Source organism: Trematomus bernacchii, unplaced genomic scaffold (genome assembly GCF_902827165.1).
Source record: "Trematomus bernacchii unplaced genomic scaffold, fTreBer1.1, whole genome shotgun sequence".
In the NCBI taxonomy this organism is placed as follows: domain Eukaryota; kingdom Metazoa; phylum Chordata; class Actinopteri; order Perciformes; family Nototheniidae; genus Trematomus; species Trematomus bernacchii.
The window spans coordinates 468,319-483,889 of record NW_022987574.1 but is presented as its reverse complement, the minus strand read 5'-3'; the positions used below and the strand labels follow the sequence as shown (position 1 = coordinate 483,889).

The window sequence follows — 15,571 nt, the reverse complement described above, 5'->3', positions numbered from 1 at the left end:
CTTGTTTAACTCGAAATGTGACAGTGTGATTTGTTCTGGCAAGAAGTTATAGGCCGAGAAGGACAAACCCAAACTGTGGGGTAGACACTACAAATACTTCCCTTTTAAGTAACATTCACTGCCACAACTATTTCTGTATTTTGAATAAGAGTGTACCTTTGAAGCTCAAACTGTTCATTAATGCACAGTATGCTAAAACATCAGGGTAAGCTGTGGTGAACTATATAAATACAGCAGGAGTTGAAAGTACCAATCATTTCTTAGCTCAGCAATTAGTGAATCAAAGACTTTATTTGCTATAAAGGCGCATTCCTTCAAGAACATGCATTTATACTCTTTCCGGGTGCTTTGCTCTGCCATTTGGCAAACTTTGGCAGTCTGTGGTCACTGGCCCTGGTAAAGAATCAACTAGGCACTGCGGCTTCTGTTTCCCCGCTCCACATGAAGCTGATCCAGCCGTGCTATTCCAACATGCTTTGAACAGTTAAATCAATATTGCACCATTCATTTTGATCCTGGAAGTTTTTGTCCTTTTAACCCGATGGCAATAAACCAATCAAATCCAAAGTAAAGTTCAAAAGGCATTTTTAACAAACAAATCATTTTATAAATTGTCATGGAGCATGAGCGTTTAAACCAGAAAGGTATAAAAAATAAGTTGGAAAAAATAATCAGAACAAGAATACTTAATTTATCCTGGGGGAAATTGGGTTTTTTGTGACATTTGCTCCATTTTAGAATGAATATAATATAATATATGAATATATATATATATATAATAATATTAAAAATATATTTATATAAACAGAGGAAGTTAAAGTAAGAATGAGCAATCAAAAAGAAGATAAAGCATAATAAAGTTAAAGTAAATGTCTTGTAAAAAATAATACAAATATTTATATAAACATAAGAAGTTAAAGTAAAAATGTGCCTATTGTACTGCAGTACAGTATATACACTGTAGTAAGTGATTAATGCTTAAATGCTTATTTTTCTTTACTTGCTTGTAAAGCACTTTGAGCACCAGGAAAAGCAATATATAAATAACATGTATTATTATGAAGTGCTTAGTTTGTGTTCCTCATCATATTAAACAAACATGTTCTCTATTGCAGGAGGAAATGGAGAGCAACCCCATGGTGTCATCTCTCCTCAATAAACTGGCGAACTACACCAACCTCACCCAGGGGGCCCAGGAGCACGAGGAGGCTGACGATGACGAGGGGCCCAAAAAGAAAGCTGTTAAGGTACAGCAGAGAGCCTTGTTTTATACCCTGTTTCTATCAAGCAGATTGCAGTTAGGTTCTGTATAGTTGGATATTAGCTTTTTCTCTTTTTGAACCTGCTGAACTATCATTACGTAACAGGGTCTTTGACCGATGAAATCCTGTTGTTTGTTTTATTCTTAAATCCATCTGGGATTATGCAAACTTGGTCAATTTGTTTTCTTCTTTATAGCATTTTAATATGTGCTTATCCTATACTCAGTCAGTACTTTGACCTAACCATTGTAGATTTGGACACATTTATAGTTTAATATATACTATATGCAAGTATATAATAAAGGTTTCTATAAAATATTGAAAGAGAGTTAGTACAAATTCATTCAGTAAGTTTGTATCGCTTCATTAACCATTTTTGTGCTTAAGAACTGAGTAATTAGAACTTTTTAATGTTCACTTTTAGCACTGTATTACCAGTGACCAATTGAATCTATAGTTATAAAGCAACAAGCTTCCTTTGAGGCAACAGAGTCTTATTTAGAAGGCTATTATTAAATAGCACAGTATTCTTTGTTTTCACACAATATGACCTGTTGACCCTGTTGGTTGAGTCAGAAAGCAGCAGTAAAGTAGATATTTAAAAAATATATAAAATACTGCCCGCAGTCCAGAAGCTCTGCCTTAATATTAAGGGGCGGAGTGGCGCAGCGGGCTGTGCGTTTGATCATCAGATCAAGGGGGCGTTGGGGAACTCCAGTTCGAAACCCGCTCCCGCCGCCACTGCGTCAGGCCGTTGTGTCCTTGGGCAAGACACTTCACCCGAATTTCCTCCTGTGGGTATTGTCCACAGTACATGTATGATACTAATGTGTACTTGTAAAGCGCCTTGATGACTTTGAGGTGTGAAGATGGGCGGTGTGGCGCAGTGGGCTGTGCATTGATCATCAGATCAAGGGGGCGAAACCCGCCGCCGCTGCGTCTGTAAAGCTGTTGTGTCCTTGGGCAAGACACTTCACCTGAATTTGCTCCTGTGGGTATTGTCCACAGTACATGACCGTTACATGTATGTGTAATGTGTACCTGTAAAGCGCTTTGGGTCATGGAAAAAGCGCTATAATAAATATAAGGAATTATTATTAATTATTATTTATGAGTCAGACCAAGGAGCTCCTCAAGCAGCATTGAATGCTCATGCCATTTATTTATTTATTTTTTAAAGCAAACTGAAAAGTAGCCACAGTGCTGCCATGAGGCACACAGAGGCTTGTTTAACCACAGCTTCAGTCCCAGGCCAGTTGCTCCATCTTGTCCCCTGCTTGGAAATAGAACCTCCCATTGGCTAACATCTTGCTATAGAATTAAGCTGACACCATTGTCGCTCCTCTTTGTCTGGACAAGTGGGACTGGTGCTGAACATTTGGAGATAGATGGCTCAAAAGGTAGCTAATTGTCAAGTTCATTGATTTGAAAAATGTAATATATTCCTGTTGTCATGCTGTTGCGAAACCTTTTCTTTCGCAAAGGAATGCTTACTTTTGGGGTGGAAGCAATGAAGGATTTTTTACAATGTTCTCCCTGGTTACTGCACAGTATAGAGTGTTTCTTATAAAGCATGCCTGTGTCACTGAGATGTTAGTCTAAATCAAATGTCAGCTCATATTCATCCGACATGTTATGTTATGTTAACATCTTCATATTTCTTACTGTGGCAGCGTTTGCTTTGGATGAGAAACTCCTGTTATATTCATGGCAATCAAAGACCTTTTGCCTAAAACAATAGCTTATGAATTTTTATGCATGGGAAAATAAAACTGAATCTTTACTACTGTCTCTATGTATGTATGTATGTATGTAGATTAGATGCAGTGTCGGAACCAGTTATTGACTTAAGTGATTGTGTTTTTCCTTTTAAGCTGTATGTTCATGCTTTGTTGCTGTTGGTGCAACTTTGAGAACAGACTTTTGTTAACTGATAAAGGTTTTGTGGCAATAACTGAATTGACTCACTATCTATGACGTGTGAACACAACTCTTTGTTCCCGTTTCACTTCCCCTTTAGGTATGCCTTTATTCCTCCCTTAATCCTTCTTTGTCTTCTTCGCCGCTCTGATTTTCTCTTTTATTAGTTTTTGCTGCTTAAAGTTGCAAACAATATAGCTAAAACTTCCAATTATTTCATTATTGATTAATTTGCCAATTATTCTTTATGTTAATTGATTCATCGTTTGCTCTATAAAATATTAAACATTTCCTGAAAAATGTCCTTATTAGTTTCTCATAGTCCACAAGGAAATATCTTTTATACCTTGTTTTGTCAGGTCATAACCTCAAAGATATTCAGTTTAATGTGATATTAAACGGGAAAAGCAGGATATTTGTGTGGCTAAAAACAGCTATTTCTGTCATTTTTGGATGAAAAATGACAGACCACCTTTAGACTTATCTCTCGTCAACAATGCTGTAATTCTAACCTCAAGTTCCTCACCCCCTGATCACCACACACTCTCATACTTAAGCATTTTTCTTACACTTCAATATCTTTTTTGCTCTTCTATTTTTCCCATCCAGAGCCCTCAGATGGGGACCTTCATGGGGGTCTACCTCCCCTGCCTCCAGAATATTCTGGGGGTCATCCTGTTCCTCCGACTCACATGGATTGTGGGCACAGCCGGCATCTTGGAGTCGCTAGCTAGTGTCGTCCTGTGCTGCTCTTGTGTAAGTCACAACCATCATGACCTACATGGCTTTCCACTGTACGTTATATACCATGGTAACTTTTAAAATGGAAATGAAAGGCACTCTACTGATCAGTGTTTTTTTCCAGATAGATAAGTACAGTCTGACTCAGACTCTTGACGTGGAAACTATTTGTCCAATCAAGGTTTAAGTGTTTAAGCCATTAGAGTAAGGACAAGCAAAGTTATGTAAGAGCGCACTTAATGTACACACACAGCTCTCTCTTTAACATAGTATTAGCACATTAGCACAGTGAATATGTGTGGAAGTGCTTGAGTGTTTCAGTGACACATGCTGCTTTGACTTCTAATGGCACACGGGTGCAAATGTTGGATTGACAGCAGTAAAGATTGACAAGCGAGTTGACTTAGTGGTTACTGATCCCTCCTATATTTAGTCTCTGTGACTCTCCCTTTCCGATATACTCCTAGCTGCTAATGGTACCTGGCAGCTTGACGTGTAATCCTTCCTTATGCAAAGTGTCAGAAACATGGGGACATGCACACCCACACAGCGGGTATATTTGAGAAAATATATCAGTTTAATGGTTGTTGACCAAACGTCAGATGTGCTAAAGGCAAGAATCTAACCTGAAATGATTTGTATTGCCTGAAAGAAGAAATCAAAACCATGAATCCCAGACAGTTATTTTTGTTTTATTATTTTAAGAATGACCTACTGTAAATGTAATCAAATGCACTGTGTCTGTAATTCCAGCTTTTTTTTGCTGTGAAAACGTCTGAATGGGGACACCATTTAATTTATTACAATCTAGCTAAAGTGCATCAGAGGGTTTACCCTCCACTGCGTCGCTGCGGTTACATAATAAGACAGCCGAGCTTAGTCGAACAGATTAATGTTCATTATCTCTGCTTAAACCACATCTGACTTCTCACTGATGGCTGCACATCAGCTACCTGTTTATAGGTCATGTTTTGTGGGCTCTCCACCCAACACCAGAAATGTGTCTTCAAAAGTGAATTCACAGTTTATTTGATCAAATTAGACTAGGTAACATTTACTCTAAGCACCGCAAAACAGTTTAAAAATCTTTCCTACTTTCACTTTTTCTATGAAAGCAATTGCAATTTGTGTTATTCGGCCTGTAGATCTTCAAATAAAGAGACACATACTTGTTTTGAAGTTAAAAACAAAGATGCTCAGTGTTTCAGAATGGCTCTTAAGAGAGCAGGCTTTACGCTAACATATTGACACTCTTTTCATTAGCTCAGTACACAGCATGCAGAATATTATTGATGTCATAATTATTATTCTTCAGGCTGTGGGATTACTAAACAACATGTCAACAGTAGGTGCTTTGTGATTATAGGTGACTGCCAGCAAATATTGAATAAACAAGGGCTAGGAATTTTGTTTTGGATTCTTGACGTCATGATCAAAATCAGAACTGACTCTCAATCAGTGCTGCTATTTTTCTGGGCAAAGTATTTGTATGAAAAAATGTGTGACTGGTCTGTAGGGACTGTATTGTTCACAATTTGTAGGAGACCAGTTGAATTACATCTTCAAATGATTGCAGTTACTTTACTATTAGTTGCATTTATTTATTTTATACATACATTTTTACAATGCGGTATAAGACTAGATACCATTTTGGATTTTGGTAGTGGGATATTTATCTTAATTGCGATATTATTGAGTCATACAGAAGTCTAAACATATTTATCTTAACTGCACTACTTTTGACTTAGAATAAGTAGGGCTGTTAGAAAGCACAAATGGAAATACACAGATCTTCACATAATGATGTTGTGGTATTTAGTCAGAAATGGTAAGCAGTTTGATTTTGTAAATGTTACCTTCTTCTTAATGTGGACCTGAGTGACACCAAAGCCACATTAATAAAGCAGTTTGGTGATGGGTGATTTGGTGCCTTATACTCTTTGTGATAAATTGACTACAATGATTTTTGATTTATGCAGTGGTTGGACCTTGTTTGGGTCGGGTTAGCTCTGCTTGAATTTCTTCTATGAGGCCCTTAAATTCCTCAAATTCCTGTTAAATCCAGTAGTGGACATGACTAATGGGAATTATATGATCATATTTCAACAGTAATGCATTAGGGACTCCATCTCCTTTGATCTGTTTGTGGTCAAGACCAGAGATGGGGTCGTTACTCAAAAAAAGTAATATATTACATATTACTTATTACTTTTTTTTAAAACACGTTACTTTACTCGTTACTTTACTCCCAGGGCCGCCCCTCCCTACAGGCAGATCACGCAGACTGCGGAGAGTGCTTCATTTTGCGGAGGGAGCCTCATCTGAAGCGCAAATGCGGCACACCTACAGTGTTACTCGTTACTTTACTCGACATCCTCACTCTGGATTCGGAGGTCCTCCTTAGCTATTAGCTTCACGTTAGCATGTTGTCTTTGCAGGTGCTTGTTGAGGTTTGACGTTGTGTTTGCAGCAGTGGATAAAAGCTTCTGGCCTGGACACAGTTTGCACCTCACCGTCACATTCCTGTCCTTTCTTCGGACGAACTCAAAATAATGGGCATACCTCCACCCCTCGAAAGTTATCGCTGTTGACTCAGCCATGTTTATGCACTTTATGTGGACGTGCAAGTCGCGAAAATGTTACGTAAATATAAACCTGCGGCGGAAATCCCTCTTGTCTGTCAAAGGGAGAATCTAGTAATTCTGTATGTTAGTAGGCTAACTGTAGTGTGATTACTGAATTATAAAAGTAACGCGTTACATTACTCCGTTACCGACAAAAGTAATATTATTACAGTTACGCGTTACTGTAATAATATTACTTTTGTTACACCCAATTCTGGTCAAGACAAGCGAGAGTATATCTGCTTCTGGTTTCAGTGGAAGTGGGAGATGAACTTGTGAGCTAATTGGCTTTCCTCCAGCTTTTTAAACCGGACGCCCAGCACAAGGTTTATCTCGGTCCTGTCCTTGTCTCTCCTCTTCTTCATCTTCAAGCCCCTGCCCTATATTCTCTCAGCTTCACACGTTCCCCTCTCCTTCTGTCTTTCACACTTCAGGGCTTAACACGGCTTCCTTTTTTCTTTTCTTTTACCTCTTATCTTGCCTTCCCTGCCCTTCTCTCTGCTCTGTCCTTTCTCTCATCCGGAAGTAGGTTAGGTAACAGGCTGATTTAAATATCCTCCGTCACAAGGTCTGGAATGATTTCATGGAAAAGCCCATATCCATTACCAATCTAAAAGATTTACACTATAATCCCCTAAGAAGCACTTTAACAGGCTAAATGCTAGATTAAACCCTCAAAGTATCCTATTGTTGGGAAAATACAGAAACTTCATGGAGTTCAAAAAAACTATTAGGTGGGCGTGAAAAACAAATCAAGGAGGTTTGTGTTGAAAGTCATAGGGTATTAACATCACAACTCCATTGCTACAATAAAACATTGAAAATTAACTATAAGCTATTACTAGCTGTAAAAATACATTGCAAAGGATTATTGTGTGTGTAAGGTCTTTAGATTTCAGGGATGTGTTCTGATGTTGTTGTTCTTTACTGTTTACTCTCCACAGACAATGCTGACAGCCATATCCATGAGTGCAATTGCTACTAATGGTGTTGTGCCAGGTAAGACGCTATGGTACTCAAACATACACAAACTTAAACAAGACATTTTGGTTTATTTCAGCATTCCCTTTTTATGTTTTTTGTTTATTATAATGATAACATGAAGTGAAATATAATTGAATGATAGGCAGTCAGAGTGTTTCCTTTTGATTGGTTGCTGGCTAGGAATATAGTTTAATAAAGTTATTAATAGCAAATATCACATAGAATTTTGTTTAGGTACCAGAGCTTGATCAAAAACCTGGACAACAATTTTCCTTGTTAACGTCATCCATGGATGTATTGGAAAACCCATAACATCAAGTTTTCCTGTTCTCATAAAACCATTTTCCTTCTTTTTCCCCCAGCTGGAGGATCCTACTATATGATTTCCAGATCTCTTGGACCAGAGTTTGGTGGAGCTGTAGGTCTCTGCTTCTACCTGGGCACAACCTTTGCTGGCTCCATGTACATCCTTGGTACTATAGAGATTCTTTTAGTGAGTAAACACTATGTGGATATCCTCTAATGTTATCTCCAAGTCACTGTATATTCTCCACCTACGACTCTTACTCAGGTGAAAGGAGAAAACTTAGAGTGTAAACAATTCTTCCCCTTCTTTTTTCCCCTTCAGACCTACATTGTGCCTCAAGCAGCCATCTTTGTGGCTGAGAAAAAGGAGGACGAGGTGAATGCCTTGCTGAATAACATGCGTGTTTACGGCACGTGCTGCCTAGCTCTGATGTCATTGGTCGTCTTTGTAGGGGTGAAATATGTCAACAAGCTCGCTCTGGTCTTCCTGGCCTGCGTCATTCTCTCCATCCTCTCCATATATGCTGGAGTCATCAAGACCATCTTTGAGCCACCAGACTTTCCGTGAGTCCACACAATAAGTCATCTATTGAAGAATATGATGCTAAAATGTGGCTAATAAAGACGGTATTTCACTGTGGACTGGAGTGGGATTTTGATCAGCTTCATAGGGTGTCAATTAAAAATCTCTATTTCTTTCACACAGTGTTTGCATGTTGGGAAATCGCACTCTGCAGAACACAAACTTTGACAGTTGTCTTAAGACGGATTTCGTAAACAACATGACGGTCACTACCAAACTGTGGGGGCTGTTTTGTGATGGACGTGATCTCAATGCCACCTGCAACGAGTATTTTGTCAACAACAATGTGACCCTGGTGCAGGGCATCCCCGGACTGAAGAGCGGAGTCATTTCAGGTAGGAACACAGTGATTCAACTGCAGGACTTGGCAGCAATCCCCAATTCTGATGACATTTTTTACATTTTAAAGCCCTCCTCACCTTTTCCTCATAACTCTTTGAAATGTTCCAATACCTAATGTAAAACGTACTTGTATACTAGTCCGAATTACCCAGAATACATTTTGTATCATCCAATCTCATCCACCAATCAAACAAAACAAGCTAAATTGCTCGTTATAATGATCCTAAATGTAAAAAAAGATCAATGGACACGCAGATCGTGTTTGTTGCACAGTTTTATTGATGAAAGTGCAAACTCAGGACATTCCTCATGTTATGTAACTGCTGGCTAAGACAGACTTACTTAGCCTTTAGTGAAAATGCATTCCTGTCATATTTCTTCTGAAGCATCTGGGGCAAGCATGTGCTCCGCTTTCTTCCATCTCCATTTGATTTGTGTCTCTAAATTATACTTCCTCCCCTTCTAAGTCGAATACATTTAACTTTTTGTCCATTTAGAAGTCTGCACCTCTACTTTTACCAAGTTTGCCTTTTACTTCGGCTTTAACTACCACTTAGCCGCCACCATTTATTTTGGATCACTTCTAAATCTATGGACACTGATCCATGCTGGAAGTATTTCATTATATGATATTTCTGCTACAGTTATAATGACAGGTTAGATTCCGCTCTATTCCTCTGGTTAGGTCAAATTGTTTTATGACCACACTGTTTCGCTGCATTAAGGCTTAAATGGTACAAAAATATTATGCTTTATTTTTAAACCCACTTAACTACTGCTTCATGTCAGTCAAAGATTCCTTTATTAAATCAGGTCCAAGAAACTGATTGGAACTCTTAAAAAAAATGGTCAGTGTTCTCTGGCTGTAGGCATTGGCTAATACTTCCGTTTCTGTCTCTCTCAGAAAACATGTGGTCAACATATGGCCCTCTGGGTATGTTGGTGGAAAACAAGGAGTTGTCATCTCTTGAGGCGACTGACAATTCCCAGGACGTCTACTTGCCCTATGTGTTCAACGACATCTCCACCTTCTTCACACTGCTGGTCGGCATCTACTTCCCATCTGTCACTGGTAAGAATATGACATCAAAACAATGGTCCAAATTGCAGATCGTTTGTCAAAAATATCTAATGTTTGATTCGCTGTTATGACCCCCCCTGTCAGGTATTATGGCTGGGTCAAATCGGTCAGGTGACCTGCGGGATGCCCAGAAGTCCATCCCCATTGGGACCATCCTGGCTATCGCTACCACCTCCTTCATCTGTATCCTTAACGCTATTGTAAAAGTATTGTCACATGTCTAAAACTGAAGGTTTTAAAAGGTTTTCCTAGATTAATCAGTTGGGCCCCTTAAGTGCCAAGTATGAAGCTTGTAAACCACACCTTATGTGGCCAGATGACACTGCAATCTAATCTAATTGGCTGGAGTGCCATTAAAACAAGAATCAAACCTGTCAAAACAAAAGACAAGGAAATCACTCAGACTGTGGAAAATGTGTGTTTAAAGCTTTACAGCAAAGTGAAAAGCCAAAGACTTGTCTATAGATATCATTTATTGTCCTGAACAGTGCTTTCCAGACGTCACCTGTGTGGTTCTCTTTGGTGCCAGCATTGAGGGAGTTCTGCTTCGGGACAAGTAAGAGTTGAACACAGAGCAAATACTGTACTGTAAAAACTGTAAACACCAAATGATTTGGAATAAAAACGGTTTGCATGTTGTTTAATTTGGGTTTAGCTCCAACTCTTTTAGTATCCCCTCTTGAGTTCAGATAAATAGGATTATCTCATCATAGGCTTATATTTGATGTTTTTCATACTACATGCAAATACATAACGTTCGGGTTATGTAAATAGACCACTGTCCGCTCTTAAACCCATATTAAAGGGAGAAGAAAAACAGTAAATATCTGTTGGTTTTGTTCTTTCATGACAAAAACACAAAGTCAAATAAAAAATAACAGGAGCTTTATCGTTTAAAGATACGATAAAATGTGTTCTTCATGATACAAAAGGTCTGTTTATCAAATATTATTCTTGCAAATTCATTTTTATCGCTTATTAAACCCATTTTGATCACTTGAAGAGTGGACAATTACTAAATTGTATTAATAAGTTACATGAATGCACACATTTTACGTAAGTAGTATACATTTATGTTGGGTCTTATTAGTTCACAGTAGAAAATACAGGAATATCAGCTAATATTTGAAATACTGTCAGAAAAAAACTTGTTACCAGTTAATAATATGCTTTTTTCTTGCATTGCAGATTTGGTGACTCGGTGAAAAGGAACCTTGTGATCGGCACACTATCATGGCCCTCGCCGTGGGTGATTGTGATTGGCTCGTTCTTCTCCTGCTGTGGGGCGGGGCTACAGAGTTTGACTGGCGCCCCACGCCTGCTGCAGGCCATCGCACGAGATGGCATCGTACCATTCCTGCAGGTTAGAAACACACCGCCAACACAAACACAGGGGAAGCAGTCTTCATCCTCACGTGCTTATATTATTATTCTCTTTCTCTGTGTATCAGGTGTTCGGTCATGGGAAAGCTAACGGAGAACCCACCTGGGCTCTGGTGCTGACTGCTGGGATCTGTGAGATCGGGATCCTCATCGCCTCCCTGGACGCCGTGGCTCCTATTCTCTCCATGTCAGTTTCTGTTTGTGTAGTAATATTACAGGCTCCATTTCCATTAAATCTCATCACCAGATAAAGTCTTTGATACCTCAAGAGTTTAACTTCCTAAAGCCACTCACAATTGGTCATAAAGTAGAGATTTAAATGATAATTAAGTAGTGTTTTGAGGCTTATTGTCTTCTTTTCACAGGTTTTTCCTCATGTGCTACTTGTTTGTCAACCTGGCCTGTGCACTTCAGACCCTGCTGCGGACCCCTAACTGGAGACCACGCTTCCAATACTACCACTGGTGCGTGATAATGAATATTTCAATCTTGCGGGTAAATAGTCCCTGCATTTTCTATCTAAATGTATTTTTTCACAGTAAGTCTATAAGGTTAGCTGAGGTTTTAATAACACTGCAGTTCTAACATTTGTTATTTAACCTGTCAGGGACCTAGTGTTGAGAGAGAGGCTTTTTTATGAAAATGTTAGGAAACGCGCCAAGAATCACACTTAAACACCACAAACCACAAAAAAACATGTTCATTGTGGTTTGGGTGATGTAGCCTTCAGTTCAATACAGGACAGTACCAAGCTGTCCACTCTGAACTGGTTTCATTTTGTTAGAATATTATCATGAATGTGCAGAAACCTGAGAAGCAGTTGTTCTGTAAACGGATGCGTATGTATTAAAAACACTTTATTAAAGTGTGTGTTTCCTCCTACAGGGCTCTGTCCTTCCTGGGAATGAGCTTGTGTCTTGCTCTCATGTTCATCTGTTCCTGGTATTATGCTATCGTGGCCATGGCTATCGCTTCCTGCATCTACAAATATATTGAATACAGAGGGTAAGAGGACTTTGAATGTGATCATTTATTTCATAGATCTAAAGTAAATCAATGGCAAGGAAACGCTCAAATATGAAAGAAAAACGGCTTACAGAAAATGAACTGATTTTAAAACAAAAAAATACATGTATACAAAATTGATACATGACATATAGAATATATAATGCTTTAAGTTACTTGTATGTGACATCTTGGCATTTATTGTTATACCTAAAAAGGTCATCTTTAACTAGCAAGAAATACATATTTAATGCATAATTTAAGGAGGGGAGCAGGTAATGAAGGCTCCAGAAAGCAAAGCCTTCCCTAAATTATTGATCCCTGTACTTTTATTGTTTATTGTACCTATTGTTCACACCAACGTTCCCTTAATGTCTTATTTTCAAGCTACTTCTTTGATTTATTATGTCCAGCAACTAAATATCCGCTACTAGTATAAGGCTATGTTTTATAGTAAAGAAAATACATTTGTTAATCAGATAACTCGTAAGAACGTAGCTCTATCGGAGTGCTAACTATTCATTTAGAATTCTGTCAGAATGAGCAGAGGTAGGCTCACTACCAACGCCTTCGACAGCTCACCCTGAGCTTCTGTGTGGCGCGCTGTTACTGAAACAAACAGCCTTGGTTCAGAAAAAACACTTTGTCTGACAATCTGCATCTGTACTGTCAGTTAGTGCCGTAATCTCAAAGTATAGTAAACTAATTCTGTCACGTGCTAAATCCCTTGAGCTACAGCTAGCAGGATCTACTGTATGAGCAGGATGTGTAATTATTTGCGCAGTAACGATTAGTGTCTCTGCATTACCATCCTTTTTAGCTCACTGCAATAGTATTTAGTAACTCCACAGATACTTACTGTGGTGATCTGATTTAGTTTGTGGTTATTCGTTCATGATTGTTGTCAAGGCATTTGATTTGTTCATTCTAAATCCATGCAATTTTGTTGTGTTGGTTTTGTACTATAATGCTAAACAAATATATATATGCATTTCAAATATGTAACAAAGCACAAAAATCACTTTGAATTGCCTCTGTGTCTGAAAATGTGCTATATAAATAAACTAACCTTAACCTTAACAATAGCATATTAACCTGGAATCGTTGAATGCTGTTATATTTTATTTTATTTTTTAGTAGTTGCATAAAAAAGTGTATTTGCTCTTTTCTCAGCCATTAAGGACAGTGACAGTTACTTTATGGCCTGCATTGCTTAACAAACAAAGATTAACATTGGGGTTATTTTCTTCTTACTGATATGTTACGACAGTATTGTTGAATTGTTCCATCTCATCATGTGGCTTCTTGTTTTATGTGTGTTACTTACACATGTTCAATCCTTTGTTGAATGCAGGGCAGAGAAGGAGTGGGGAGACGGTATCCGGGGCCTGTCCCTGAACGCAGCACGCTACGCCCTCATTCGCCTTGAGGAGGCTCCCCCACACACCAAGAACTGGAGGTACAGTGCACTGCTCCTGTGTTTCATATCGATGAGGTCACAGCTAACACAGGGCCACCTGATACTGTTGAACCAGATGCGAGAGAGACAGGAATAGACACAGAGGTTGAATTTGATTAATCTCTAGGTCCTCTCCCTAATCTGACAACAAAGATTGATGAGCCTTGAAAACTGTACAGAGACCAGCATTGGCTGACCTTGCAGACTGCCTGTCCAAAAGTTTCATTTGAATTCTTGGCATGTTCAGTGTGGAAACTCTTCTGAGGGATTTGATGTTTCCAACTGTACAGATGGTTCCAATTAAATGTAAATATAAACTGCCTCCTTTCTTGTGCCAAACAAATGTGGAACTGTAAGGTTTCATTTCATTTTTATTTGTTCCGGGCACAAACTCAATGTATTACAATTATTTACAAAACATGTCTCTGTAAACACACCATACCCGAAAAGGAGCAGGGAGAAGAAAATGATCTTATATTACCTGCCCCTTTCTCAAAAAAAGAAATACATAAAATACATATGTCCTTCATATTTTCTTCTTCACAGCCAATCATTGCAGTATTGTAGGAAAATAAGAGAAACACAAAAACTTACAAAAAATACTTAATTCCCAGTTGACAGTTAAGGGAAAGAAACAAAACAAAAAAAACAACACCAAAGCACCACATGAACAAAAAAAAACACCCTCCTCTGAGTCCTACTGGAGTAGAAGGGTTCTCTCAAGAAATAATGTGCTTTCATAGTGGTGTTACTTTCCAGGGAAGTTGTATTAGACTATGATGGGCCTTCAAAATGTTAGCCATTCGTTTTCATTTGTAAAGAGATTTGTTGCCGTTTAAAAGAACCTTCTTAAATGTGATGATCAAGCAATGAAACCTGTCCCCCCTTTCTTTTCTCTCTTGATGTATCCAGGCCTCAGGTGCTGGTGCTCCTGAATGTCGACTCAGATCAAGGTGTCAAACACCCCCGTCTGCTGTCCCTCACCACTCAGCTGAAGGCAGGGAAAGGCCTTACGATAGTGGGAAATGTTTTAGAGGGAACCTATCTCACCAAAGACACAGAGTCCAAAAAGGCGGAGCTGGTAGGTTTGAAATGCATACAGCAGCATGCAGTCTATGATGGGGCACAATCACACATGCAAAACAATGTACTCCTCATATATCTCTTTTTTTAGTTGGATTACAGAAAGCTGCTGTTAAAACAACAAAACATTTTATAAACGTCATCTATTATCTGCCCATCCGTTGTTAAGCATTACTGTCGAACTCAACAGCTTCAGGAAATCTGGTGCGTCAGTCAGGATTTACAGTTGGGTAGCATTTGATAGCCAAAATCGAGGAAACTCTGCCATCTACTGGCCAAATTAAGTATGTAATTTGATTTATTATTTTGCAACCTGATTTGACTCTGTCCTTAAAAGCATTTTTAATCCATGGATTACTTTTTCTACAAAAGCAATCCCGCAAAATCTGAATTCCAGATTACACTACTGTATCCATGGGCATTGTTTAGACCCATGAGCCCTGAATATGTGCTCAAGGGTTATTTTGAGGTGGTGGTAATAATAAACATGGAATCTTTCCCCATGAGTACACACATAGTCATTGCTCTACATTATCCACCTCCTTCATACTATACGTTTGCTGTTATTCTCTGTGCAGAACATCAAGTCTGCCATGTCAGCAGAGAGAACGAAAGGATTCTGCCATGTGGTGGTGTCTTCAAACCTCAGAGATGGGGTCTCGCACCTCATCCAGTCGGCGGGGCTGGGGGGCATGAAGCACAACACCATCCTGATGGCCTGGCCCGGCACCTGGAGGCAGTCCAATGACCCACAGTCCTGGAAGAACTTCATAGGTACCAAGCGGGAGACTGTTTAGA

At 38.9% G+C, this 15,571-nt stretch overlaps 1 protein-coding gene across 4 annotated transcripts in view; it reads left to right on the top strand.

Moving 5' to 3' along the window:
- Positions 1–15,571, top strand: part of slc12a7b (solute carrier family 12 member 7b) — a 67,483-nt gene that overhangs the window by 41,494 nt on the left and 10,418 nt on the right. For all 4 annotated transcript variants that reach the window (XM_034126737.1, XM_034126734.1, XM_034126735.1 and 1 more), the window contains exons 3-18: positions 1,116–1,247; positions 3,792–3,938; positions 7,492–7,546; positions 7,894–8,024; positions 8,160–8,401; positions 8,544–8,755; positions 9,667–9,834; positions 9,928–10,026; positions 10,342–10,399; positions 11,032–11,206; positions 11,295–11,413; positions 11,592–11,690; positions 12,112–12,231; positions 13,586–13,690; positions 14,603–14,771; positions 15,352–15,547. In XM_034126737.1, coding sequence (XP_033982628.1) covers positions 1,116–1,247; positions 3,792–3,938; positions 7,492–7,546; positions 7,894–8,024; positions 8,160–8,401; positions 8,544–8,755; positions 9,667–9,834; positions 9,928–10,026; positions 10,342–10,399; positions 11,032–11,206; positions 11,295–11,413; positions 11,592–11,690; positions 12,112–12,231; positions 13,586–13,690; positions 14,603–14,771; positions 15,352–15,547 — 2,227 coding nt within the window. The remainder of the gene's footprint in view (positions 1–1,115; positions 1,248–3,791; positions 3,939–7,491; positions 7,547–7,893; positions 8,025–8,159; positions 8,402–8,543; positions 8,756–9,666; positions 9,835–9,927; positions 10,027–10,341; positions 10,400–11,031; positions 11,207–11,294; positions 11,414–11,591; positions 11,691–12,111; positions 12,232–13,585; positions 13,691–14,602; positions 14,772–15,351; positions 15,548–15,571) is intronic.